The 27,023-nt window shown below is 40.6% G+C and overlaps 1 protein-coding gene across 1 annotated transcript; it reads left to right on the forward strand.

Moving 5' to 3' along the window:
• The first annotated feature begins 7,667 nt into the window (after nt 1-7,667).
• Nucleotides 7,668-11,979, forward strand: LOC126235509 (uncharacterized). Its single transcript, XM_049944226.1, has 3 exons — nt 7,668-8,041; nt 9,501-11,760; nt 11,909-11,979. The coding sequence occupies exons 1-3, from the start codon at nt 7,889-7,891 to the stop codon at nt 11,977-11,979; spliced, it is 2,484 nt and encodes an 827-aa protein (XP_049800183.1). The 5' UTR covers nt 7,668-7,888.
• Nucleotides 11,980-27,023: the final 15,044 nt, after the last annotated feature.

Genomic DNA, 27,023 nt, shown 5'->3' on the forward strand with positions numbered 1-27,023 from the left:
ATCTGATGAATATAACATGAGGGTCGAGGGGAAAACTGAGGATAAATTGTGCAAGTACCAAGTGACTATAGTGAAATTGGTTAGCACAGAAAGCAGTTAATGAGGGTAGTATGTAGAAATACATCTACATCTACATGTACATCTACATCTACATGGATACTCTGCAAATCAAATTTAACTGCCTGGCAGAGGGTTCATCGAACCACCTTCACAATTATCTGTTATTCCAATCTCGTATAGCGCGCGAAAAGAATGAACGCCTATATCTTTCCGTACGAGCCCTGATTTCTCTTATTTTATCGTGATGATCGTTTCTCCCTATATAGGTCGGTGTCAACAAAATATTTTCGCATTCGGAGGAGAATGTTGGTGATTGGAATTTCGTGAGAAGATTCCGTCGCAACGTCTTTCTCTTAATGATGTCCAGCCCAAATCCTGTATGATGTCTGTGACACTCTCACCCATATTTCGCGGTAATACAAAACGTGCTGCCTTTCTTTGAACTTTTTCGATGTTCTCCGTCAGTCCTATCTGGTAAGGATCCCACACCGCGCAGCAGTATTCTAAAAGAGGACGGACAAGCGTAGTGTAGGCAGTCTCCTTAGTAGGTCTGTTACATTTTCTAAGTGTCCTGCCAATAAAACGCAGTCTTTGGATAGCCTTCCCCACAACATTTTCTTTGTGTTCCTTCCAATTTAAGCTGTTCGTAATTGTAATACTCAGGTATTTAGTTGAATTTACGGCTTTTAGATTAGACTGATTTATCATGTAACCGAAGTTACTTTCTTTTAGCGTTCAGGTGAATGACATCACACTTTTCGTTATTTAGGGTCAACTCCCACTTTTCGCACCATTCAGATATATTTTTTTTTTCTAAATCGTTTTGTAGTTTGTTTTGACATTCTGATGAGTTTATTAGTCAAATGGCTCTGAGCACTATGGGACTCAACTGCTGAGGTCATCAGTCCCCTAGAACTTAGAACTACTTAAACCTAACTAACCTAAGGACATCACACACATCCATGCCCGAAGCAGGATTCGAACCTGCGGTCGCGCGGTTCTAGACTGTAGCGCCTAGAACCGCTCGGCCACATCGGCCGGCTGACTTTATTAGTCGATTAACAACAGCATCATCTGCAAACAACCTAAGACGGATGCTCAGATTGTCTCCCAAATCGTTTATACAGATAAGGGGCAGCAAAGGGCCTATAACCCCACCTTGGGGAACGCATGAAATCAATTCTGTTTTACTCGATGACTTTCCTTCAGTTACTACGAACTGTGATCTCTCTCGCAGGAAATAACAAATCCAGTCACATAACTGAAACAATTTAAGTTGCTTCACTACTCCAAGGATATTTACTTCTACGTTACTCATGTTGGCAGCTGTTCTCGATTCGAACTCTGGAATATTTACTTCGTCTTCTTTTGTGAAGGTATTTCGGAAGGCTGTGTTTAGTAACTCTGCTTTGGCCGCGCTGTCTTCGATAGTATCTTCATTGCTATCGCGCAGAGAAGGCATTGATTGTTTCTTGGCGCTAACATACTTCACACACGAGCAGACTCTCTTTGGAGTTTCTGCCAGGTTTTGAGACAAAGTTTTGCTGTGGAAACTGTTATAAGCATCTCGCATGGAAGTCCGCGCTAAATTTCGAGCTTGTGTAAAAGATCGCCAATCTTGGGCATTTTGCGTCTGTTTAAATTTGGCATGTTTGTTTCGTTGTTTCTGCAACAGTATTCTAACCCGTTTTGTGTACCAAGGAAGATCAGCTCCGTCTTTTATTAATTTATTTGGTATAAATCTCTCAATTTCTGCAGATACTATTTCTATGAATTCAAGCCACATCTGGTCTATATTTACATTATTAATTTGGAATGACTGGAGATTGTCTATCAGGAAGGCGTCAAGTGAATTTTTATCTGCTTTATTGAATAGGTATTTTTTCGCTTATTTTTGGAGGATTTGGGAATTAGAATATTCAGTCCCTCTACGACAGTACTGTGTTCACTAATCCCTGAATCGGTTTTGATGCTCCTTATTAACTCAGAATTGTTTGTTGCTAAGATGTCGAGTGTGTTTTCACAACCGTTTACTATTCGCATGGGTTCATGAACTAACTGATCGAAATAATTTGCAGAGATTGCGTTTAGCGCAATTTCTGTCGATATTTTATGCGTACCTCCGGAATTAAACATGTATTTTCGCCAACATGTCGTGGGTAAATTAAAGTCGCCACCAACTATTATTGTATGAGTCGGGTACGTGTTTGAAATCAAACTCAAGTTTTCTTTGAATCTTTCAGCAACTGTGTCATCTGAATTGGGAGGATCCAATTATTATTTTATTCCGGTTGCCAACAATGACCTCTGACCATACTAATTCACAGGAAGCCTCTACTTCAATTTCGCGACAAGTTAAACTACTAACAGAAACAAACACGCCACAGCCAACCGTGTTTAGCCTATCCTTTCGGAACACCGTTAGGTTCTTCGCAAAAATTTCGGCTGAGCTTATCTCCGGCTTTAGCCAGCTTTCAGTGCCTATAACGATTTGAGCATCAGTGCTTTCTATTAGCGCTTGGATCTCTGGTACTTTCCCAACACAGCTATGACAATTTGCAACTGTTATACCAATGGTTCCTGTATCGAAGTTCTTCCTGTGTTCAGCCTGCACTCTTTGTGGTACCTAATGAAGGCACTCGTAATACCTAGAGTTATTGCAGGAAATATCTAGAATTTTTGAAGGTAATATGCCACATCTGTTGTGTATTTCGGAAGCAAAATGTTCATGACTTCACAAGGCAAATCTTCAGAGTGAAGCTCTGAGATTATAAAATTATAAACTGACTTCATTTTATCTACATCTCACACAGCACCTCTGTCTCGCCATGGCGTAGCTGTCAGTGAGAGAAGTATAGGGACCTCAATCAATGGCTGCAGGACCAGCTCGCTCCTGGGGCGACGTGTCAAATTGCCTGAAAATTTTCTAAGACCTCCCAAACGTGTCATACCAGCTGTTGGCAGAGGCAGACGAGGACGGTGGAGTGTCAGTTGAGCACAAGAGATAAAGTGATTCTGCGTGAGAGCGTGCTACAAGGAAACCTCGCTTTGTCGAATTTACGACACATGTTCAACTAGATTGACTGTCATTCGTCAATCGTCGCTAATCCTTTCCCTCCCCACTGCCGATGAGGCAGCTTCTGTTCAGCGCTCTGATGAACCAATGTCGGTAAGTCTTACGTCCTCAAAGCGTTTTACAAGGGCTACACCTCTGGCAGCATCTCACGATTTTTGGAAGGCTTAGCTGGGGGCTCTCTTGTCACCTGCAAGCCAGTGGTCTCGAGTGTCTGTCCCAAAAGCTGGCTTTCTACGTCTAGCTAACAATAGTGCCGTCTCGCTAGAAATTTCTCATCACTCGACATCATAAAATCATTTGTGTGACAGGTCACTACATTACAACCCACATTTTTTTCGTCTGCAAGGCATCGCCACAGGGTGTGACAAAGGTGTATGTGGAGCCCGGCTGTGACAATGACCGCCTCAACTTATTGGCCTTCTAAGAAGAGCTCGGGATGGTGATCCCTGACTGTTCCAGCGGTCGCCAATGTGACTATGTCGACTGGTGTGCTTCGAAAGCTTTCCCTGATTGCCAACCAGCATGCATATTTGATGCATGTAGTAACCATTTCTCGATTTCTGATTAAGAATTCATATCTAGGGGTGGTCTCTAAAATGAATTTAAATGCATCTACATGCATTGTGTGACTCTTCTGAAAAACTGTCTCGTAAGAAATGAACAGTGGATTTGAACCAGAACACTACACATTTATTTTCGTGTGAGTTACACTACTGGCCATTAAAATTGCTACACCACGAAAATGACGTGTTACAGACGCGAAATTTAACCGACAGGATGAAGATGCTGTGATATGCAAATGATTAGCTTTTCAGAGCATTCACACAAGGTTGTCGCCGGTGGCGACACCTACAACGTGCTGACATGAGGAAAGTTTCCAACCGATATCTCATACACAAACAGCATTTGACCGGCGTTGCCTGGTGAAACGTTGTTGTGATGCCTCGTATAAGGAGGAGAAATGTGTACCATCACGTTTCCGACTTTGATAAAGGTCGGATTGTAGCCTATCGCGATTGCGGTATATCGTATAGTGACATTGCTGCTCGCGTTGGTCGAGATCCAATGACTGGAATCTGTGGGTTCAGGAGGGTAATAAGGAACGCCGTGCTGGATCCCAATGGCCTCGTATCACTAGCAAACGAGATGACAGGCATCTTATCCTCATGGCTGTAACGGATCGTGCAGCCACGTCTCGATCCCTGAGTCGACAATGGGGACGTTTGCAAGACAACAACCATCTGCACGGATAAATGGTTCAAATGGCTCTGGCCACTATGGGACTTAACATCTATGGTCAGCAGTCCCCTAGAACGTAGAACTACTTAAACCTAACTAACCTAAGGACATCACACAACACTGCACGGATAGTTGGACGATGTTTCCAGCAGCTCGGAGACCGTGGCTGCGGTTACCCTGGACGCTGCATCACAGACAGAAGCGCCTGCGATGGTGTACTCAACGACGAACCTGGGTGCACGAATGGGAAAACGTCAATTTCTCGGATGAATCCAGGTTCGGTTTGCAGCATCATGATGGTCGCATCCGTGTTTGGCGACATCGCGGTGAACACACATTGGAAGCGTGCATTCGTCATCGCCATATTGGCGTATCACCCGGCGTGATGGTATGGGGTGCCATTGGTTACACGTCTCAGTCACCTCTTGTTCGCATTGGCGGCGCTTTGAACAGTGGACGTTACATTTCAGATGTGTTAAGACCCGTGGCTCTACCCTTCATTCGATCCCTGCGAAACCCTACATTTCAGCAGGATATTGCACGACCGCATGTTGCCGATCTTGTACGGGCATTTCTGTACAGAAATTGTCCGACTGCTGCCCTGGCCAGCACATTCTACAGATCCCTCACCAATTGAAAACGTCTGATCAATGGTGGCCGAACAACTGGCTCGTCACAATACATCAGTCACTACTCTTGATGAACTGTGGTATCATGTTGAAGCTGCATGGGCAGCTGTACCTGTACACGCCATCCCAGCTCTGTTTGACTCAATGCCCAGGCATATCAAGGCCGTTATTACGGCCAGAGGTGGTTGTTCTGGGTACTGATTTCTCAGGATCCATGCATCCAAATTACGTGAAAATGTAATAATACGTCAGTTCTAGTATAATATATTTGTCCAATGAATAACCGTTTATCATCTGCATTTCTTCTTGGTGTAGCAATTTTAATGGCCAGTAGTTTACTTGCTGATCAGAAAACAGGTCACGTAATAACTCTTACATCAAAAGACATATTTTAACTTTAGCACCCCCTTCCTGAATTCTGCAACTCGTCAACTTAGCTGGGTAGAATATTAATTTTTGTCTGTTTATTATTAAACTGTGTACTGCCGATGTCCAAAGGCAGTGTCTGTGTAACGTGCATTTCATTTTAGCCTAAAGTACCCTTTGTGATCAGCAATTTCTGCTCTCTGCGTGTTCACTGCATTGCATGGAAGTATAAGTTTAATTGGGTATTGAAATGTATTTCCGCTCTGCCTTGGCAGCGGGAAGACTGGGAGTGCACATTAGCTTTGGTGACACAATGTCAGGATGGGCACTCATAAAAAATGGGGGAATGAACAACGGCACATTCCTGTGTGACCTAAATGACTCGTAGAGCATGTGCAGATGAAGAAACGATGAATACTGCCCAAAGTTTCTAGAAATACTTGGTGGTTTTTTTCTCTATGCAAGGAAGCCGAAAGGGTGTGATTCTACGTGCTCTGCGGGATGTCTAATTGGACTACAGATTCACGACGAAAGGTGTGACAGCTTAATGGTCAATTAAGGTTGCGAAAAACGAGGTCGTGGAGCCGTATATTTCGCTGGCGGGAAGGAAGATAGATTTGGGATCTAGGAGACAATGTTCAGATGGTCGAGTCCTGAAGCGCTCAGTAAGACAGCTGTGCTTACCGTATAAAGTTCAATCAGATAGTGTTTGGGGGAGTATCAGAGATTATAAAGAATACCTTCGAGTCAGAGTTTAGTCAGATGACAGTGTGAATTAATGTCGTCTTATTTAGATGCTGAGCGTATCAGATAGCTACTGGGGGCCGCAAAAGATCATTGTCGGATGCAGCAGATGTCTGACGGAAGACAACAGAGGTTGCTGTGGTGAGAAACAGCTTCAGTCTGCAAGCTGAAATTGTACGAAACATATAATTTTAAACATGAATAGTGTGGAGTTTTAGACCGTGGTGTAATTAATATCCCTCTCGGTCATCAACTTTGCTGTCTGTGAGATTACGTAAATGATGAGTAAATTTAGAGTCATTCTTTCAGCTCGTCTATTGATTTGTTTGCTCTTTCAGAAACGCGAAGTCCGGAATGCTCTATCCTCCTATTATCTATCCAAGCTTTAATTAACAATGTTCTAACTAGCCATTCCTAATTGTATCTTACATGCTCTGTAGTATTTACTGCTACAGTGTTAGCGCTCTCATCCTGTTCCCATAATTCATTTTACTGAGCAAGCCCAGTTCTGCCAGAGCAATGCCAATCGATCTAGCGAATGTTTATGACACAGTATGCAATGCTCCTTTTTACACTACTGGCCATTCAAATTGCTATACCAAGAAGAAATGCAGATGATAAACGGGTATTCATTGGACAAATATATTATACTAGAACTGACATATGATTACATTTTCACGCAGTTTGGGTGCATAGATCCTGAGAAATCAGCACCCAGAAGAAACACCTCTGGCCGCAATAACTGGCTTGATACGCCTGGGCATTGATTCAAACAGAGCTTGGATGGCGTGTACAGGTGCAGCTGTCCATGCTGCTTCAACACGATACCACTGTTCATCAAGAGTAGTGACTGGCGTATTGTGACGACCAGTTGCTCGGCCACCATTGATCAGACGTTTTCAATTGGTGAGAGATCTGGAGAATGTGCTGGCCAGGGCAGCAGTCGAACATTTTCTGTATCCAGAAAGGCCCGTACAGGACCTGCAACATGCGGTCGTGCATTATCCTGCTGAAATGTAGGGCTTCGCATAGATAGAATCAAGGGTACAGCCACGGGTCGTAACACATCTGAAATGCAACGTCCACTGTTCAACGTGCCGTCAATGCGAACAAGAGGTGACCGAGACGTGTAACCAATGGCACCCCATACCATCACGCCGGGTAATATGCCAGTGTGGCGATGACGAATACACGCTTCCAATGTGCGTTCACCGCGATGTCGCCAAACACGGATGCGACAATCATGATACTGTAAACAGAACCTGGAGTCATCCGAAAAAATGACGTTTTGTCATTCGTGCACCCAGGTTCGTCGTTGAGTACACCATTGCAGGCGCTCCTATCTGTGATGCAACGTCAAGGGTAACCGCAGCCATGGTCTTCGAGCTGATAGTCCATGATGCTGCAAACATCGTCGAACTGTCTGTGCAGATGGTTGTTGTCTTGCAAACGTCCCCATCTGTTGACTCAGGGATCGAGACGTGGCGGATAAGATGCCTGTCATCTGGACTGCTAGTGATACGAGGCAGCACCCCCTGTAAAAGAAAGCCTGTCTACGTAGTGCGTGACGTCACAAGATGGCTACACACATAGTCCCTTCTTCAACAGTTTCACGGAACAGTGCTTGTGAATAGTCGTTCGGCGAGTTACGCGTCAGTTTAGTATTATAGTGAATGGTGTTCCTGCGTTAGTGTACGTGATTTGGTTGTTTAGTTTCTGTGCACTAAACTGGTGATCTGTTTTTCTTTGCTGTGAAAATTTCGTTGCCTGCAAAATGCCGTATCGTTGTTGTGTGCCGAATTGTAGAGGAAATTACGACGGTGGACCAAAAGTAACCGTGTTTAAATTTCCGGAGGATGAAGCAACGAGGAAGAAATGGTTGTCACGTATTCGCAGACATAACTTCACTCCTTCTTCAAGTTCAAGAGTAAGTATTTGTTTTGTTTATTTCTTAAAAGAGGTTAAGTGTGCTAACACAGAATAGGCACTTATGCAGTAAGGAAGGTCAGCGACATTTTGACTAATAGATCTTAACTGAATAAGTGCCGAACTAAATAGCGTTTCGTTTTCTTGCCCTGGCAATTCTACAGTTTAGCTGGTATAGGTTATATGAATTCTGTAAGTTCAACCAGTATAGCCTAAGCACAGTCATACTTACGTAGTTAAATATCTCAGTATATCTTTATACTTACTGTTTATGCTGCCTGTTGTTAGGAATAAAAGTCGGTTTATAATTAAGTACGTGCACTTAAGATACAGACGACTTTCGATGTATTCTGCTTCTGTATTTAGTGTTTCTTTTTGCTGTAAAAGTCTTTAGGAAGTTGCCTGTTCAAAAACAAGTAATGTGGTTTACCCAGAAATTGAAAATGAAGTAAAAACAGTGTCTCAGTCGCTTGTTTTTAATAAATTATTGGTGGGAATTTGAAGTCATTGCAAGGAATGTTACTATTAGGGAATATAGTAGGCTTTAGACTTAACAGTGAACCATAGACAGGAAAAATGAATGAGTACATGAATGGATTAACAGGCCATCACAAAATGCAAAGGGAGAAACTGTGAAAACATATAAAAAATACTTGTGGATTTTACAAATTCTTACTTTCTGGGTCTGGAATTTCAGATACATGCCAGTGACCTACACAGCTGTCTTATAGATACACAGCTACAGTACTTGAAAGCAATTGTGTGCTCATGTTTAGCCTAATAGGTAGCACATAAGTGGCAATGTATTAGTTCATCATACTGTCAGTTTTTATGTAAGTTATGAACTGATATCAAAAGCAAAACAGTGTCTATCTGATAAAAAGCACTACCTTTAAGTATTTCATAGTTCTAAAGGTTACACAGTGTGACAATTACTTTGTATTATTCTGTTACTGTGTCACAGTTGCTTCTATGGATTACACCTGTGTGAGTTTGGTGTCATCATGCTTTCTTGTGTCCGAGGTGTGTGTGGGGGGTGGGGGGTGGGGGGGAATAGAGCAAGACATTAAGCAAAAGTCCCACCCCTCTTGTGAATATATGAGCTTCAAGGCTAAATTATAAAAAAAATTGTCACTGTTATTGAATCATGCTACAAACATTAGTCAATGTTTGTAATTTTTGATGGGGAAAGTACTTTCTTCATTTCACCATCTCTTTAAGAGCTTGTTGCCATGACATGTAACTGCATGTGTTTTGATATTGAAGTGTTATTGTTTTATAGAGTTACTATGCCATGGCCACATTTATCACTTGAGTATTCTGCATTTTAGTTGGGAGTCTATTTGTATTTTAGAACTAGAAACTAACTTTATATTCATAAATTGTTTTCACACTATTAATATTGTCATCACATTCAGTTGTAAGCACAGTTTTCATTTTTTATTCATTTTTAATTACAGGTATGTCATGTTCACTTCCACAAGGATGATGTTATTTGGGAAACACAAATTGTGGATGAAAGGACTGGTCAGTTATTAAGAGCCCCCCTTCTCAAACCACGTTTGAGACCACATGCAGTTCCATCACTACTCCCAAACTGTCCTTCCTACCTTTCAAAGGAAGAAAGTAGACGTGAAGGGCCAGAGGAGAAAAAGCAAAGGCTTGAAAATGAGCAGTTAGCTGCAGCGTTACAATATAGTTTAGCATCACAGAAGGACTATGAAAACACTTTCAGCTTCAGTTCTTTAGAAGAGTTGATGTTGCGTACGAAGGAAGTGGATTTGCCCAACGAGTGGAGTGTGATCGAAAAACACAGTGATTTTGTTTGTTTTTTAAAGATAATAAGAAATCCAGCACCATTAATCACACATTCTGTCGTTATAGATAGTAATTTAAATGTTTCATTGTTTAAGAAAGATGTACAAATTAAGACATTAGGAAAAAGATCTTTTCCTGTAATTGTAACCAATATCCATGAAATTGTCAGTGTACTGCAGGAGTTTTCAGACACAGATTGTGGGCACTCAGAAACTTCTATAGATAGTATTGTAGAGATAGTGAAAGACAGTCTAGGAGTGCTGAAAGACAGTTTACAGGAGAGTGAAAAGGAGATGGTAGACTTTATATATGAACAAGTTAGTCTCATAAATGTAAAGAAATTTAATCATAGGTTTAGTTCTACATTTATGATACTGTGTTGTTTGCTATTTTCCATTTCATCTCATGCTTACAATTTTTTACGTAGCAGCTCATTAATGAAAATGCCACATCCAAGCACTCTGCGTAGGGTCTGCAGCAAATTTAATGTGAATCCATCTCACGAAAGGCTTGGGGGAAGTAATTTCCTGTCCTATGCAAGACAGAAATTTCAATACTTGAACAGCAATGATGTCAATGTTGTTTTGAGTGTAGATGAAATTCATCTAAATTCTTATTTGGAATATAAAGGAGGTAGTGTTTTGGGCATGTCATATAACTCGGAATGTGCTGCAAATTCAGCATTTGTATTTATGTTGCAGAGTGTCAAGTCTTTGTACAGGGATGTTGTTCACATTTTACCGGTGAAAACCATTTCATCTAATGCATTATACGATGTGCTACTGGCCATAATAAATGGCCTTGAACTAATAGGCTATAGGGTTTTTTGTGTGGTAACTGACAACAACAAAATCAATAGCAAAACCATGTCAATGTTTTCTCTGGATAAAGCTGTTAATATAGTTTTTAAACATCCATCTGATCCTAATCGCCCACTTTTCTTTTTAATTGATGCCGTACACATTGTTAAATGCATAAGAAATGTGTGGCTGAACCAAAAAAATGATGGTAAAGATATGTTTTATCCTCAGTTTCCAGTTAGAAAAGAAGTGAAAGAAAATAAGTTTTCTGTAGCTTCTTTTAAAACACTGAAACAGATTTATGACATAGATTCCAGTTCTTTAGTAAAATATTGTCACACATTGTCTCTCAAATCACTTTGCCCTACATCATTAGAAAAACAGAGTATGAAACTAGTGCTGCAGATATTCAATCGACATGTGTCAGAGGGCCTTGAGGTAGCTAGTGATAAATTTGATTTGAGACATGCACCATCAACAGCAGAATACATTCGAATAATAACAAAATGGTTTGATGTCATGAATGTGAAATCAGTGTTTAAAGGGAAACACAAACAGAATCCTTATATGGATCCGTTGACAACTGATAGCGTTTCTATGCAATTTTTGCTAGATTTTCTAGACTGGCTTGATGTGTGGAAAGCAAAGGGTTTGTCAAGTGGGTTTCTCACAAAAGAAACATTTTTTGCTATTCAGCATACAACATATGCCGTGGTAGAGATTGCTCGATACTGTACTGAAGAGCTAGGTATGAGCTATTTACTGACAGCCAAGCTACAAACAGATGTGCTTGAGCGGCGTTTTGGAAAGTATAGACAGCTTGCAGGTTCCCAATACAATGTTTCAGTGACACAAGTCTATGAAGCAGAAAAGAAGCTTCGAATTCAAAGTGTAATGCCTTTAGTTTTATGTTCTCCTTCCTATGGCAATATCACAGTAGGGGCCATAAAAATTTTTATGTTTTCTGAAGTTGAAGAAACAGACACATTAGACATAGAAGTCAGTGTAACTCAAGACGATGTTCTTTCAGTGAAAGATATTGCAACGTCTTTAACTTTCATTGCAGGCTACTGTGCTCATGCAGTGATTAAGAAGCTGAAATGTGAGAGTTGCCTTAATGAAATTGTGATTGAAAAGGAGTTGCCAATAAACGAACATTTTAGTTTGATACAGAGACTTGATCATGGAGGACTAAAATACCCATCAGACACTATTTTAAATATGATTGTCTACACTTATATTGTCATCAGCAAACTTCTCAAAGAACATGAAAGAGATTTTCTTGCCTGTACGAATCAACGTGCTATTGCCTGTGCAGTAGCACTTGCTACTCTTCACGAAAATGACTTTTTATTATTTGATGGGGTATGCTGCAATGGACATTCATCCCAGGCAATAATGAAAAGTGTTGTTTGGGTTGGTGTCAATATATTTTTAAACAACTACTGTAAAAAGGTTAATGGAAAAAAAAGTTCAAAAAACACTCAGCGAAAACTGCAAACTCTTACAACATAATTTTGAAATCTTTATCTTAGATTCTTTTTAAATCATTAATACAAAACCTGTCATCAGTAATATTGCCACATCAACAAATGCCTCTTAAGCTGAACTAGTCAGGTTAATCTGAAACTAGTCAAACTTACCAAATTGCAACTTATGGCTGAGAGTTTGTATAAATATTTTAATATACAGCTGCTAACAGCTATCAACACTAATATCCTAACGTGAAATTTTTATCAAAGAAATTAATCTTTAATATAAAGAATCTTACACTAATTCTTTCTCAAGTTGGGTGGTGAATGATACATACAGGAGGGAGGGGAGGGGGTGTGGCAGGCAGAGAGGACCAATAGTAATCTTGTTATAGTATGTGAAACCTAAAAATCATTTCGCTTGCTTTTCCGAGTATGACTTAAACCACTTCTTTGCTGCATGCCTTATTCATAGTATTTCTAATTTGTGTAATAAAGTTATGTGGCCCAACATGGCACATGCCTTTGACAAAGACAAGACAATGCCATTTTGATCACCTTCCTTTATTATTTTGAGAAAAACTTACACAAACTGTGCTATAGCAGACTCCACTTTTTTTGCAAACAAGGTTAGTTTGTTTTGGTGATAAATGGAAGACAAGAGCAAAATTGCTCTATAGTTCTCTACATTCTCTGCAACACTTTTCTTTGTATACTGAAGTTATTACTTTAGCTTGTGATACATGTGAGAAATCTGCCAATTTGTAATGATTCATTAATTGTTACTGTTGAAAAAGCTACTATAGTATTTATGCATTCTTTAGGTAGACAAACTTCGATTTCACGTAGTGTTCGTGGTGTTCCTCTGTCTTCTACTACTGTCACTGTTATGAGTGCAGATGTGCATGCTGTGACAATTGCCCCTCTTTTTCTGAGTTTACTACTTTCTCTGCAGCTGTTATAACTGTTGTTCTCTCAACATTTTCTTATGTAGATCATGTTTGCATATATTTTACTACCAATACAAATGGAGAAGCTGGTGGGGGAGGGCTTTGCAGTACTTTCATGGCCTTTGTGTATAATGATTGGCAGGTCTCCTCATCTAATAGTAATGTAATTCTGGAACAGCTCTCACTTCTGTTACAAGCACTATTGAGTGCCACTAATCCTCAGGTTGACTAATTACTGAGTTCTTTAAATAGATGCTTGCTCTGTGCCATAAAGTGCCTTCTTGTTAGCTCATCTTTGCTGAGGAGAAAAAATCTGAGGTGGACTCTAAGGTATGCCCTTCTGTTGGCTTTTTGAATATATTTGTTTATAAAAGAATATTAAAAAAGCTTAAGCCTGTCACAATTGCTTATCACTCACCTAATCTAATTAATGTTAGCAGATCATATTCCAACACCACTTGACACATTTTTGCCACATAACATACACTTACAGTTGGTAATTACTTGCAATTTACAGGGTGACCTAATATAATGTCTATATGCATTGCCATTTTTCTACTACAGTGCTTTCATATGCATTCTTCCTACACAAAACTTTATGGTGCAGTGTTTTATTTGCATTCTTTTAGTGTCCCACTTAAAGACCTTCCATTACTACCCTGGAGATTATAAAATAGCAATTTAATAATTAATGTTGTTCAAAATTTATCATTATTATTCCTAAAATTATGAAACTTAAGTCTCAAGAATGTGGTTATTGTTAATGTTTGGCCTTGGTGTCCATAAGTCTTAATTATTTTGTCCCTACATAGTATTCATGCTGTACATCTATAATTTTCTATTGTGAACCACTATAATCTAAAATTTTTCTCATTCCATGTGTTAGTGATTGACAAGAGTGTATGGAAGATGAACAAAAGAAATAAATAAATTCATTCATACACAGAATTTTTTTACTTAATTTGCATTCATTCATATCAGCATGGTCAGTAGATGAAACTTTTTTTCCACTTCTAAACAATTACCAGTATATATATTTTGGAATGATGATCTGTTAAAGTATTGCAACTAAATAGAGCTGAACCACCACCCCCACCCCTTTCCCCAAACTTACGGAAGGATGAAGTATCTAAGCCACTGGTGAGTGCAGCCCAAATGTGATGCCAAATGAAGGTAAGTGTTCATTTTTCACAATTATTTCATCACAGGTCACATCACGTCATAAAACTTCTCAACAGATGAAATGAAAGTTTACTTCGTAGTTGAAATTTATTTATGTGCAATTCATGCAAACAGTTTGTTTCAAAGTATATACTTCTTAGTACAGAAACATTCTTTCTTCAAAGGTATTCAGTTTAGAGCAGCGAAATTCTAACCTGGTAATCTGTATTTTGAGACCTCATGTAATTTCAATACATAATGGAAATTTAGTTAACTTACTGAGAAAAGAGAATTCATTGAAATTTGTATTGGCATACCAAAACTTTATGGCAATACCATTACATACTCATCTCAGGTCAGTGAGATTTTCTTAATGGAAAGAAAGTTTCTTAGGGAAAGGTGCACAAACTGAGAAGAGATATCATATCATTCATTAGAACTGCATTTTACTTAAAAAATATTAACAGGAGAAATTTCTTTAAATTTAAAAAAAAGCATGAATACGAGGTTGCTGAAATGGTGGACTAAAACATATGTAGAACATGTCTTTCAGGGCAGTGTTAGTTTTTGAAACGACTCATACTATTGCTTATTACCGGTGCCTCTCTCTAGGGGGTGTTATAATTCGAACACTATTTGCCCAATTTTCGTGTTTCTTTTTTTAATTCACACGTATATCATCCAACCAGGTTTTAAAATAGATTTTGCTACATAAGGAATAAGCAGCGGCAATAACAGTGTCCTTAAAATGTTAGCTGCCAGTGTGCTACTTTGCAAATTGCTGTCCACACTATTAGACCTGCGTCAAAGTGATGCAATATTTAACTTAAAAAACATAACAAAAACCCTAATAGAAAGTCCGCGAGAGCATACGAGAATCTTTCGCGGGTGGCTTTCAATCAAAATTTTTGTCATTAAAAATCGTCTTACACAGGAGCTGCAAAACGGAAGAATGGTGAATGGTGGCCAGCCATAAAAGATAAATGTATACCGTTGCAGACGTTTATATTGGCCTTTTCGAGATTTACAATTTATACTACAGCACTTACAGTTTAGGAATGGTATTGGAAAAGAGCACACTGGTGGCAAACACTTGCACTTTGTGTAGCTGACGATCTTTGAACGGCTAACCAAACTGCCATCAAACAAGTCGTGACAATCCCCATTAAAGCAACTTTAAAATAAACTACAATGAAATGGGTCCATTCATTTGGGAGTTTTGATGCCTCAGATAATGAAAGTTATTACAGCCACTTTTTACGTCGGGGCTAAATGGTATGCAGAAATAAGTTACAGACAAAAGAACTGGGTCATTTGAGAAAGGAAATCTTGTAATTCATGAGAGAGGTATGTCAGATTTCTTTACGAATTTTCCTCGTGCGGTTTCCGTAACAGTCTTATTGCTGTGGCCAAACGGACTGCGAGCACCGGCACCAGACTACGTGCGTGACGTCACTGAGCGGGCGCGCAGGCTTTCCTCTATAGGGGGTGCTGTACGAGGCCGTTGGTATCCAGCATGGCGTTCCGTATTACCCTCCTTAACGCACCGATTCCATATTCTGCTAACAGTCATTGGATCTCGACCAACGCGAGCAGCAATGTCACGATACGATAAACCGCAATTGCGATAGGCGACAATCCGACCTTAATCCAAGTCGGAAACGTGATGGCACGCATTTCTCCTCCTTACACGAGGCATCACAACAACGTTTCACCAGGCAACGTCGGTCAACTGCTGTTTGTGTATAAGAAATCGGTTGGAAACTTTCCTCATGTCAGCACGTTGTAGGTGTCGCCACCGGCGCCAACTTTGTGTGCATGCTCTGAAAAGCTAATCATTTGCATATCACAGCATCTTCTTCCTGTCGGTTAAATTTCGCGTCTGTAACACGTCATCTTCGTGGTGTAGCAATTTTAATGGCCAGTAGTGTAAATTAAGTTTCCTACTCCCAACATTATCATATTCGGTAGTACACTGACGGAAAAATCCCAACATCAAGAAGGAGGTGTGCGACATAAACGAAAGTTGGTACGAGTGTTTCTACATCTGAAAGATGATTTCTATTCAAATTCCGTGCCTGTCGATTAAGAGTGGCGTCAGTAACACCACTAAGAGGTTGCAAATCAAGTTTACTGTGAACACACGCTGTAGCCTTTGAGATTGTGCGTGGTGAGATTAGTAGGTCAAGAATGCCTTTAAGGCACCAAAGACGCCATTATTGACACCTCTTTGAGTTTGAACGAGGTGGTGTAATGGGACTACGAGAAGATGAATGTTTCTTCTGCGACATTTCAGAGCTACTTGGCAAAAATGTTGCCACTGTACATGTTTGTTGGCAGTGGTGGTCACGAGGATGTACAGTCGCAAGATGACCGGACTCTAGACGGCCACGTGGCGCTACCGAGATGACAGATCATCGTGTTCTGCACATGTCTCTGTTGCATGGTACTGAATCTGGAGCAGCAACAGCAACAGCACACGACAGAGACACAACGAACCCGAGCTAGGCGCCCTGTAGTATGCCTTTCACTGACGACAAAGTACCGGCATTTGCGAATGCAGTGGTGACAAGCGAGAGTTCATTAGAGGAAAGGTTGGAGGCTTGCTATGCGTTCTGATGAAAACTGGTTCGGCCTCGTTGATGGCCATGTGTTGGCTAGAAGAAGGCCAGTTGGGCGCCTACCCCAAACCTGTCTGCGTGTAGACGCACGGGACCTACCCGTGGAGGTGTGGGGTGTGACTTCGTATGACAGATGGAGCCCTCTCGTGTTTCTCCTATGCACCCTGTCTGCAAAATTGTTCGGCTGTCTGGTTTTCGACCTGTAGCACAGCCATTCATTTCCAACAGTATAACGCCTGCCGTATACCACTGTTGTAGCCCAACATGCTCTGCAGACCGTCAACATGTTGCCCGGACCTGCTCGATCACCAGATCTGTCACGAGCTGAACACATGTGGGACATCATCGGACGACAACTCCACCGTCATCCACAACCACCATTAACCTCCCTTTTACTGACCAACCAAGTGCAACAGGCATGGAACTCCATCCCAGAAACTGGCATCTGACACCTATGTTTGCATTCTACATTCTGGTGTTTACGCTGGTTATTAATGTACCAGCGCTGGCCGCTGTGGCCGAGCAGTTTTAGGCGCTTCAGTCCGGAACCGCGATGCTATTACGGTAGCAGGTTCGAATCCTGCCTCGGGCATGGATGTGTGTGATGTCCTTAGGTTAGGTTTAAGCAGTTCTAAGCCTAGTGAACTTATGACCTCAGATGTTGAGTCTCATAGTGCTTAGAGCCATTTGAACCATTTTGTACCAGCATCTCAGATTTGCTGGGGCTTACCTCGCGCTTAGATTAACGTATGATTATCAATGTTAGTCGCTTAAATATGTTACCTATGTATTCTCAAAATTTCATTACTCTACATTAATTATATTATGGTGTTACGATTTTTTTCCGTCAGTGTATAACACAGGAAAGTACAAATTACAGGCAATGATCAAGTAGTCGTTTCCGTTTGGATGGACCGCGCTATCGTTACCGACCATACGGATAGATTCAGAATTCTCTGTCTTAAATTCAGAGCTTAGACGATTCAGTTTGGATAGAAAACTGTACGGCCACTGCACGTATGGTTGATCACCAATAAAATCTGTTAAAGGTTGGACAGCTGGTGAGGAAAGTTGTTGGCGTGTTCTAATAGTACAGGAACAGTCAGTCGTTACTAATTCGCAAGTCTTTATTAGTTACAAGCCACAGATATATGGGTAGATTTATATTACCAGCAATCAGATTAAATCTAAATGTATATTTCATTTATGACATCCGTGCCTCATGATGCCGCTTCGTGGCATATTTCGATTTCTTCAGCTAGAACAAGAAACGTAGACTAACTTTATTTTAAATTTATTCATGCAATTGATGATTTTCTTTTCAAGAGGCTTGTGACAATTCTGTTTTGGTTAATCTTTGAATCGCATTACAGCGTTGACGATTATGTGGCGTTTTCTTTTTAATTTGTCAGCCATATCAATGCGTTTACGTTAATTTGTTTTTGAATTGGGTATTGATACAGGTTACGTGTTTAAAGTCATTGCAGCGTGAAATTGAGGTAGTTAAATCACTTCTTGGTGTTAAACAGTAAAGACCAATCGTGAAAGTTTCCTCTATATCACAAGCAAAACACATTGCTTTGTCAGTCCCTTGGTAGACAGAGCATCCACTAGAAACGATGCCACCCTGCCGGCCGGAGTGGCCGAGCGGTTCTAGGCGCTACAGTCTGGAAACGCGCGACCGCTACGGTCGCAGGTTCGAATCCGGCCTCGGGCATGAATGTGTGTGATATCCTTAGGTTAGTTAGGTTTAAGTAGTTCTGAGTTCTAGGGGACTGATGATCTCAGATGTTAACTCCCATAGTTCTCAGAGCCATTTGAACCATTTTGATGCCACCCGGAATGCGGAGACGGAGGAAGCCTTCCTGACGGGTTTCTCATGGGAAGGTAGCGAGGGAGATTGCCTAAGGGAGGGATGCGAGGCACAGAAGTCATACGCAACAGGCAAAGGTTCGGAGAGCTGTTTGTCACCTGTGTTCTGGGGCAGATTACGGCCCATATTCAGCAGAGGATGAGGCGACGTCAGACACTGAACGAATTCCTGCGCTCATCTTTGATCTGAACAGTTTGGAATCCTTGCTGTACAATATAAAATTGCAAGGGGAAGATACTTCGAAAAAACAAGACACATCCAAAAAATAGAAGATACTCCCAGACGACACTTCCAGAAAGTAGATGAAAATTTCAACAGAATAGAAGAACAAAGAATAGCATTAACCAGAGGTTAGATGCATTCATAGCTAATATTGTTGTTATAGTCTTCACTCCGAAGACATGTTTGATGCAGCTCTCCATGCTACTGTCTCCTGTGCGAGCTTCTTCATCTCCGAATAACTACTGCAACTAACATCTTTCTGAATCTGCTTACTGTATTCGTCTCTTGGTCTCCCTCTACGACTTTTATTCCCCACACTTCCATCAAATACTAAATTGGTGATCCCCTGATGTCTCAGAATGTGTCCTATCAACCGATCCCTTCTTTTGGTTGTGTCACAAACCTCTTTTCTCCACGTAACTAATGAGGAAGTATTGAACAGAATTGTGATCGACCCAGCTAATGTTCAGCAGTCTTCTGTAGCACCACATTTCGAAAGCTTTTATTCTCTTTTTGTCTAAACAATTTATCGCCCATGTTTCACTTCCATACATGGCTACAACCGAGACAAATACTATCAGAAAAGACTTTCTAACATTTAAATCTATATTCGATGTTAACAGATTTCTCTTCTTCAGAAATGGTTTTATTGCCATTGGCAGCCTACATTTTATATCCTCTCTTTTTCGACCGTCATCAATTATTTTGTTATCCAAATAGCAAAACTCATCTACTATTTTAAGCGCCTCGTTTCCTAATCTGATTCCCTTAGCATCACCTGAGTTGATTCCTCTACACTCCTTTACCCTTGTTTTTCTTTTCTTGGTGTTTATCTTATATCTTCTTTTCAAAACGGTGTCCATTCCGTTCAACTGCTCTTCCAGGTTCTTTGATGTCTCTGATAGAATTGCAATGTCATCGGCAAACCTCACAGTTTTTGTTTCTCCCCTTGAAATTTGATTCCGACTCCTAATTTTGTTGGTTTTCTTTACTGCATAATCAATGTGCAGACTGAACAACATCTGGGGTAGGCTACAACCCTGTCTCACCCCTTATTCAACTACTGCTTGCCTTCATGACCCTCAACTCTTATTGCTGCCGTCTGGTTTCTGTACTAGTTCTAAATAGCCTTCCACTCCCTGTATCTTATTCCTGCTACCTTCAGAACTCCAAAGAGAGTACGGCAGTCAACATCGTCAAATGGCTTCTCGAAAATTTACAAATGCTGTAAATGTAAGTGTGCCTTTTCCTAACCTATATTGGAAGGTAAGTCGTAGGGTCAGTATTGCCTCGCCTTTTTCTGCATTGCTCCGGAAAGCAAACTGGTCTTACCCGAGGTCAGCTTCTACCAATTTTTCCTTTCTTAGTAAAGAATTCGTGTTAGTATCTTACAACCATGACTTATTAAACAGATAGTTCGGTAATTTTCACACCTGTCAGCAATTGCTTTCTTTGGAATTGGAATGACCACTTTCTTCTTGAAGTCTGAGGATATTTCGCTGTCTCGTACATCTTACACAGCAGATGGAAGACTTGTGTCGTGGCTACTTCTCCCAAGGCTATCAGTAGTTCTGACGGAACGCCGTCTACTCCTTGGGCCTTGTTTCGATACATCTTTCAGAGATTTGTCCGACTCTTCTCGCAGTAGCATGTCTCCCATCCCATCTACACTACGTCTACTTACATTTCTGTAATACTGCTTTCCAGCTCAACTCCCTTGTATAAACTCTCTGTATACTCCTTCCAACTTTCAGCTTTCCCTTATCTGCTTAGAACTGGTTTATATTTGAGGTCTTGATATTCATACAGGTGGTTGTCTTCCCCGCCAAAAGGTCTCTTTGATTTTCCTGTGGGCTGTATCTATTTTTCGCCTAGGGAGATATGCTTCTTGCATAACTGAAAATCTTCAGCGGGAGTTGCAAAGCGTGAAATTTGAGTCAGGCGCAATGACTCAAAGGCGAGATGAAATGATAAGAGAGGTACGCGAAAATCTAGAAAATCGAATTTCACCTGTTGCAGGTAATGATGTAATCGGTGTAGTTAACGCTATGATTGATCTGGCCATTGTACAGGAAGGTAGTCGACAAGGAACAAAATGAAATATTAAGTCTCGAGATATGAGCAGTCCTGCATTTTATTTTAAGTGTCCTTTACTATCAGCAATTTCTAATGTGTGCCTGTTCACAGCATTTTTTTTTTTTTTTTTTTTTTTTTTTTTTTTTGTCATCAGTCTACTGACTAGTTTGATGCGGCCCGCCACGAATTCCTTTCCTGTGCTAACCTCTTCATCTCAGAGTAGCACTTGCAACCTACGTCCTCAATGATTTGCTTGACGTATTCCAATCTCTGTCTTCCTCTACAGTTTTTGCCCTCTACAGCTCCCTCTAGTACCATGGAAGTCATTCCCTCATGTCTTAGCAGACGTCCTATCATCCTGTCCCTTCTCCTTATCAGTGTTTTCCACATATTCCTTTCCTCTCCGATTCTGCGTGGAACCTCCTCATTCCTTACCTTATCAGTCCACCTAATTTTCAACATTCGTCTATAGCACCACATCTCAAATGCTTCGATTCTCTTCGGTTCCGGTTTTCCCACAGTCCATGTTTCACTACCATACAAAGCTGTACTCCAGACGTACATCCTCAGAAACTTCTTCCTCAAATTAAGGCCGGTATTTGATATTAGTAGACTTCTCTTGGCCAGAAATGCCTTTTTTTGCCATAGCGAGTGTGCTTTTGATGTCCTCCTTGCTCCGTCCGTCATTGGTTATTTTACTGCCTAGGTAGCAGAATTCCTTAACTTCATTGACTTCGTGACCATCAATCCTGATGTTAAGTTTCTCGCTGTTCTCATTTCTACTACTTCTCATTACCTTCGTCTTTCTCCGATTTACTCTCAAACCATACTGTGTACTCATTAGACTGTTCATTCCGTTCAGCCGATCATTTAATTCTTCTTCACTTTCACTCAGGATAGCAATGTCATCAGCGAATCGTATCATTGATATCCTTTCACCTTGTATTTTAATTCCACTCCTGAACCTTTCTTTTATTTTCATCATTGCTTCCTCGATGTACAGATTGAAGAGTAGGGGCGAAAGGCTACAGCCTTGTCTTACACCCTTCTTAATACGAGCACTTCGTTCTTGATCGTCCACTCTTATTATTCCCTCTTGGTTCTTGTACATATTGTATATGACCCGTCTCTCCCTATAGCTTACCCCTACTTTTTTCAGAACCTCGAACAGCTTGCACCATTTTATATTGTCGAACGCTTTTTCCAGGTCGACAAATCCTATGAAAGTGTTTTGATTTTTCTTTAGCCTTGCTTCCATTATTAGCCGTAACGTCAGAATTGCCTCTCTCGTCCCTTTACTTTTCCTAAAGCCAAACTGATCGTCACCTAGCGCATTCTCAATTTTCTTTTCCATTCTTCTGTATATTATTCTTGTAAGCAGCGTCGATGCATGAGCTGTTAAGCTGATTGTGCGATAATTCTCGCACTTGTCAGCTCTTGCCGTCTTCGGAATTGTGTGCATGATGCTTTTCCGAAAGTCAGATGGTATATCGCCAGACTCATATATTCTACACACCAACGTGAATAGTCGTTTTGTTGCCACTTCCCCCAATGGTTACAGAAGAATTTAACTACAGTTCGATGTTGGAATGTATTTCCGCTCTTCCTCGGTGGAGGAGGACAGGGAGTGTCCATTGGCTCTCGTGGCACAATGCCAGGAAAGGCGCGCTAAAAAAAGGAGGAACGAAGAACTGTACAATGCTGTGTGGACTGCTTGACTTGTTGAGCATGCGCAGACGGAGAAACGGCGCTTCCTGCCAAATTTTGAGGTGAGGGGTTTCACTGGCTCTTCAGATTTCGCTGGAGATGCTTCTAGAGACAGGTAGACTTTCTCTCTTCGCAACTGGGTCACAAGTGTGTATCTATGCACTCTGCTCGCGGTCTGATTGGACTAGACCGTCATGCATATAAACGTGACAGTTGGTTGATCAATAAGGACTACGAGAAACGCGGATGTGGAGCCATCTACTTCTCCGATAGTTTTGGGGTCTTGGAGAGATTGTTCAAATAGCCACGCGGTCTCTGACTGAGCAGTCAGATATCCGTGGTTACTGTATAATGTTCAATCAGAGAGTGTCGGGGGAGTAATAGAGATTATGAATAACTCAAAGTTCGGTCAGATAACAGTGGAGCAATTTCGATGGCGAGAGCATCAGACAGGCATTGGACGCTGAATAAATCAGACCTTTGTCGGATGCAGCAAGTGGTTGATGGAAGACAACATAGGTTGCTGCGGTGTGGAGCTGCTTCATTCTGGAAGCTGAAATGGTAAGAAACATGCAGTTGCATGTGTGGTTAGCCGGCAGTGTTAGGTCGCTGTGTAATTAATACCTCCCTGAGACATCAACTTCGCTCTGTGTGATATTACGTAAATAACGAGTAAATTTACAGTCATTCTTTCAGCTTGTGTATGTGCCCATTTTGCTCTTTCATAAATGTGAGATCCCACAATGGTCCGTTCCTCCTATTATCTACCAAAGCTTTAATTAGCAATACTCTAACTAGCCATGCTCTGCCGCATTTTCTACTAAAGTAGCAGTGCTCTCTGTCAGTTTCTTAATTCGTTTAACTAAGCATCCCTCGCGCTCGAATCGATAACATACCACTCAAATGGTGCAGAACCAACTCCATAGTGATCTCTATTCCTCTCCAGTTTTCACTCTGATACGAATTTGTGCGGGACAATAATGTGTAGTAAGTTTCCATAATTCTGTGTAGTCCATTCCAGTGTCAATCGTTCTAGAGAATTTTAATAAATGTCATAGATTTGAACAGTGCTTTTTAAATTTCACTATCATTATAGTCGATAGTGTAAATTAGAAACGTACGAATTACATTCAGTGATCAATTAGTCGCCTCCATAAGGCTGTACCGGGTTAGCGTTACCATGTGTAGGGATAGACTGAAAATTCTCTCTCTTAAATTCAGGACGCAATGATTAGTTATGGCTAGAACACTGCGGGATCACTGTACTAACGGTCCATGAATGAAAACTTAAAAATTTGGAACATCTGGTGAGAGAAGTTGCTAACGGTTTCAAGTAGTGCAGGAAGAACCAGCTAACTCGCAAGTCTGCTCCACACAATTTTAAACGAGACTCGTCCGACTAGGCAATATGTTTCCAGTTATCAACAGCCCAATGTCGGTGTTGACAGGCCAGTCATCAAGGGGACATGAGTGGGCTTTCGGCTCCGAAAGCCAATGTCGATGATGTTAAGTTGAATGGGTCGCACGCTGACACTTCTTGACGGCCCATCACTGAAATCTGCAATAATTTGCAAAGTGGTTGCACTTCTGCCATGTTGAACGATTCTCTTCAGTCGTCATTGATCCCGTTCTTGAAGGATCTCTTTACGGCCGCAGAGATGTCAGATATTTCATCTTTTACCATTCCTGATATTAACGGTTGAAAGGTGGCTACACTGAGTCACAGCGCCAGAGATTGCGTCAAAGAGTTTTATTCCGCCGCCTCCACTGGCAGTGCTTGTTGGGAAGTTCCCGTGGGCAGTGCTTTGCTGAGAGGATGTTGATAGCTGTACTATTTGAGGCCATGTCGTGTGCAGTTGTTTTGATGTGCTAGACAGCAGATGTTGTTCGAATGGAGATGTTGTAATGATCAGAGTGTATTTTTAGTCAATATATATGAAGGTAAAAAACATTTATTTATTTTTTTTTAAATTTCCTAACTAACAATGCCTCTTGGTCACAGGTTCAGTCAACAAAGCTTCTGGATTGTGTTCATGTATTAAACTGTAATTCGGGATTCTATGTACAAATATAGTATTTCAGTTTTATTTAATTAATTCAGTGTAAATGGTATTTAAAATATCTTGTCTTATTGAGGAAGAACCGTGCCAGATGTGTACGTTGAATCACACTTCCACACACAGAACATTTACACATGTGCTTTGTTGTTCGTAGTTTTGTTTCCTAGCTTTTATAGTTGCTGGGGACTTAATTAATTAATTGTGGTAACGGGAATTTCCTTTCATTCTTTGTTGTTATTCTATGCAGTCAGATTGCGTACTAATACTAGTCAGGGCCAACCGTTTACGAGACAGCGTAACCGAACAGACAGCTACTAAATTTAAAATTATTTGCATTGTATATAATTAAGCCCCCATGCACGTGGCGACCGCTGCTTCGGATCGTCCCTTGGAGTTCTTTTGATAGTAAAAATAGCAGACAGTAGTATTGTTGTAGTAATTTGTAGTTTAGTAATTGTAGTCAATATTGCATGTGTAGATTTGGTAATTGAACATTTGTAGTTGTCTTGTCTTTCTTCTAAAGGGATTTTTGCAGAATTAAATTTTTGATCTCTTGTATACGGGTTTGACAATTTTGTGCAATTGTGAAGGTTTTAATTGTTCGTTAGGCGTGTTTGTCGAGAAGCATTTCGTGTGAATGGTATTGTTGGTGATAAAGTGTTATATTGTGTGTAATTTTCGTATAGTGACGAGTTTTGTATGTTTTGTAAATGATTACGCGATCGATGAAAAAGGCAAAAATGATGGATAGTGAGAATGACGAAATTGTTAACATGGCGAACTCGCCAACACAGGAGAACAGTATGACGAATAATGAAGTAGAAAATAATTTAATAAGCAGGGAAAATAGTCCGGAACCAGTTCAAAACTTTTCACAATCAAAAAATTTTCAGAATACGAGATTAACGACAGAAGATTCTTGAATAGTATCGAACACAGATAGATTTACAGCTATGACGAAGGAAGCTGGTTTTGTGGGAAATGTTAGGGGCGAAAAGAATTTCGAACCAGTTAATATGGAGCAGTTGATGAGTGCAATATTAAATTTGGGATCTGAATTAAAAACAGTGGCAACACGGCTAGAAACTGATATGGAAACAATGGAAACACGGTCAGACTCACGAATAGGGACATGTTTCAAAAATATGAAAGATGAATTAAAGAAAGAAATTAGAGAAGAAGTACAACCGATTTTGAATGCTCACAATAATAGATTCATTTCAATAGAAATCAGACAAAAGGAACAGGATAGAGAACAGGAAGAAAGAGATCGCGTGATAGTACAAACATTTTCGGAGTTGAATTTACAACGTGCACACGATAAGGAAGAAATATTTGAAATAATCGAGGAATCCGTACCAAATGACAGAATAAATAACCTAACACAACAGTATGAACAGTTAACTACTAAATGTGTCAATACCGAAACCCGAGTCGCGACACTTACGGAAGACGTAAATAAACAGAAAGAACAGATAGGTGACTTATCGGAAAGAGTTGAAGAGATTTCAGATAAACTGACAAGTCTTAGTTTAAATGGGGACAGAGATTCAGATGATACAGCTCCATTGCCATTTGCAGAAACCGAAGAGTGCCAGAACATAAATAAACATGTTGAAAATCAGGGAAAATTTAATGAACGCGTTAAAAGGGAATTTGAGGCGTTACGAAAGCAAGTCAAACAAATTGAAAGCGAAATCGTAGGAAACGACAGCAGAAGAAATTTAGAATCACAGATAGCAGAGGGCTCTGAAGAAAATAATTTGTTTCATTTACGAGATGCAACAAGAGAGCACCAGGCGCGCGAACTTGACAATAATCGACATTCGGACTGGGACAGACGCGGTAGGTCTTTGTCGCCACGAGGCGAAAACTTTGCCTATAAACACTTTTTAACTGTTCGGAAATTTAAGATCTTTCGCAGTTCTAAGAATGACATACATCCATGTTCATGGTTAGATCAATTTACGTAATCACTTCCGCCAAGTTTGCCACTAAGTCACAAACTGGAATTTATGTTCGGCTATTTAAGTCCTCAGGGGATTCGCTACACTAAGTGAATATGTGCCGTAGCGTGCACAGGGCCCCGAGCTGTAGTGGTGCTATTTCCCTTTTAGTTTTCTGCACCGCAGCCTACTCTTTTACTATTCTTTGAATCTATAAAAACAACTCTTCAACTATCAATCTATCTAGAGAGTCGGTAAAGAATAACCGGATATGACT

This window comes from Schistocerca nitens, chromosome 2, assembly GCF_023898315.1.
Source record: "Schistocerca nitens isolate TAMUIC-IGC-003100 chromosome 2, iqSchNite1.1, whole genome shotgun sequence".
Classification (NCBI taxonomy): domain Eukaryota; kingdom Metazoa; phylum Arthropoda; class Insecta; order Orthoptera; family Acrididae; genus Schistocerca; species Schistocerca nitens.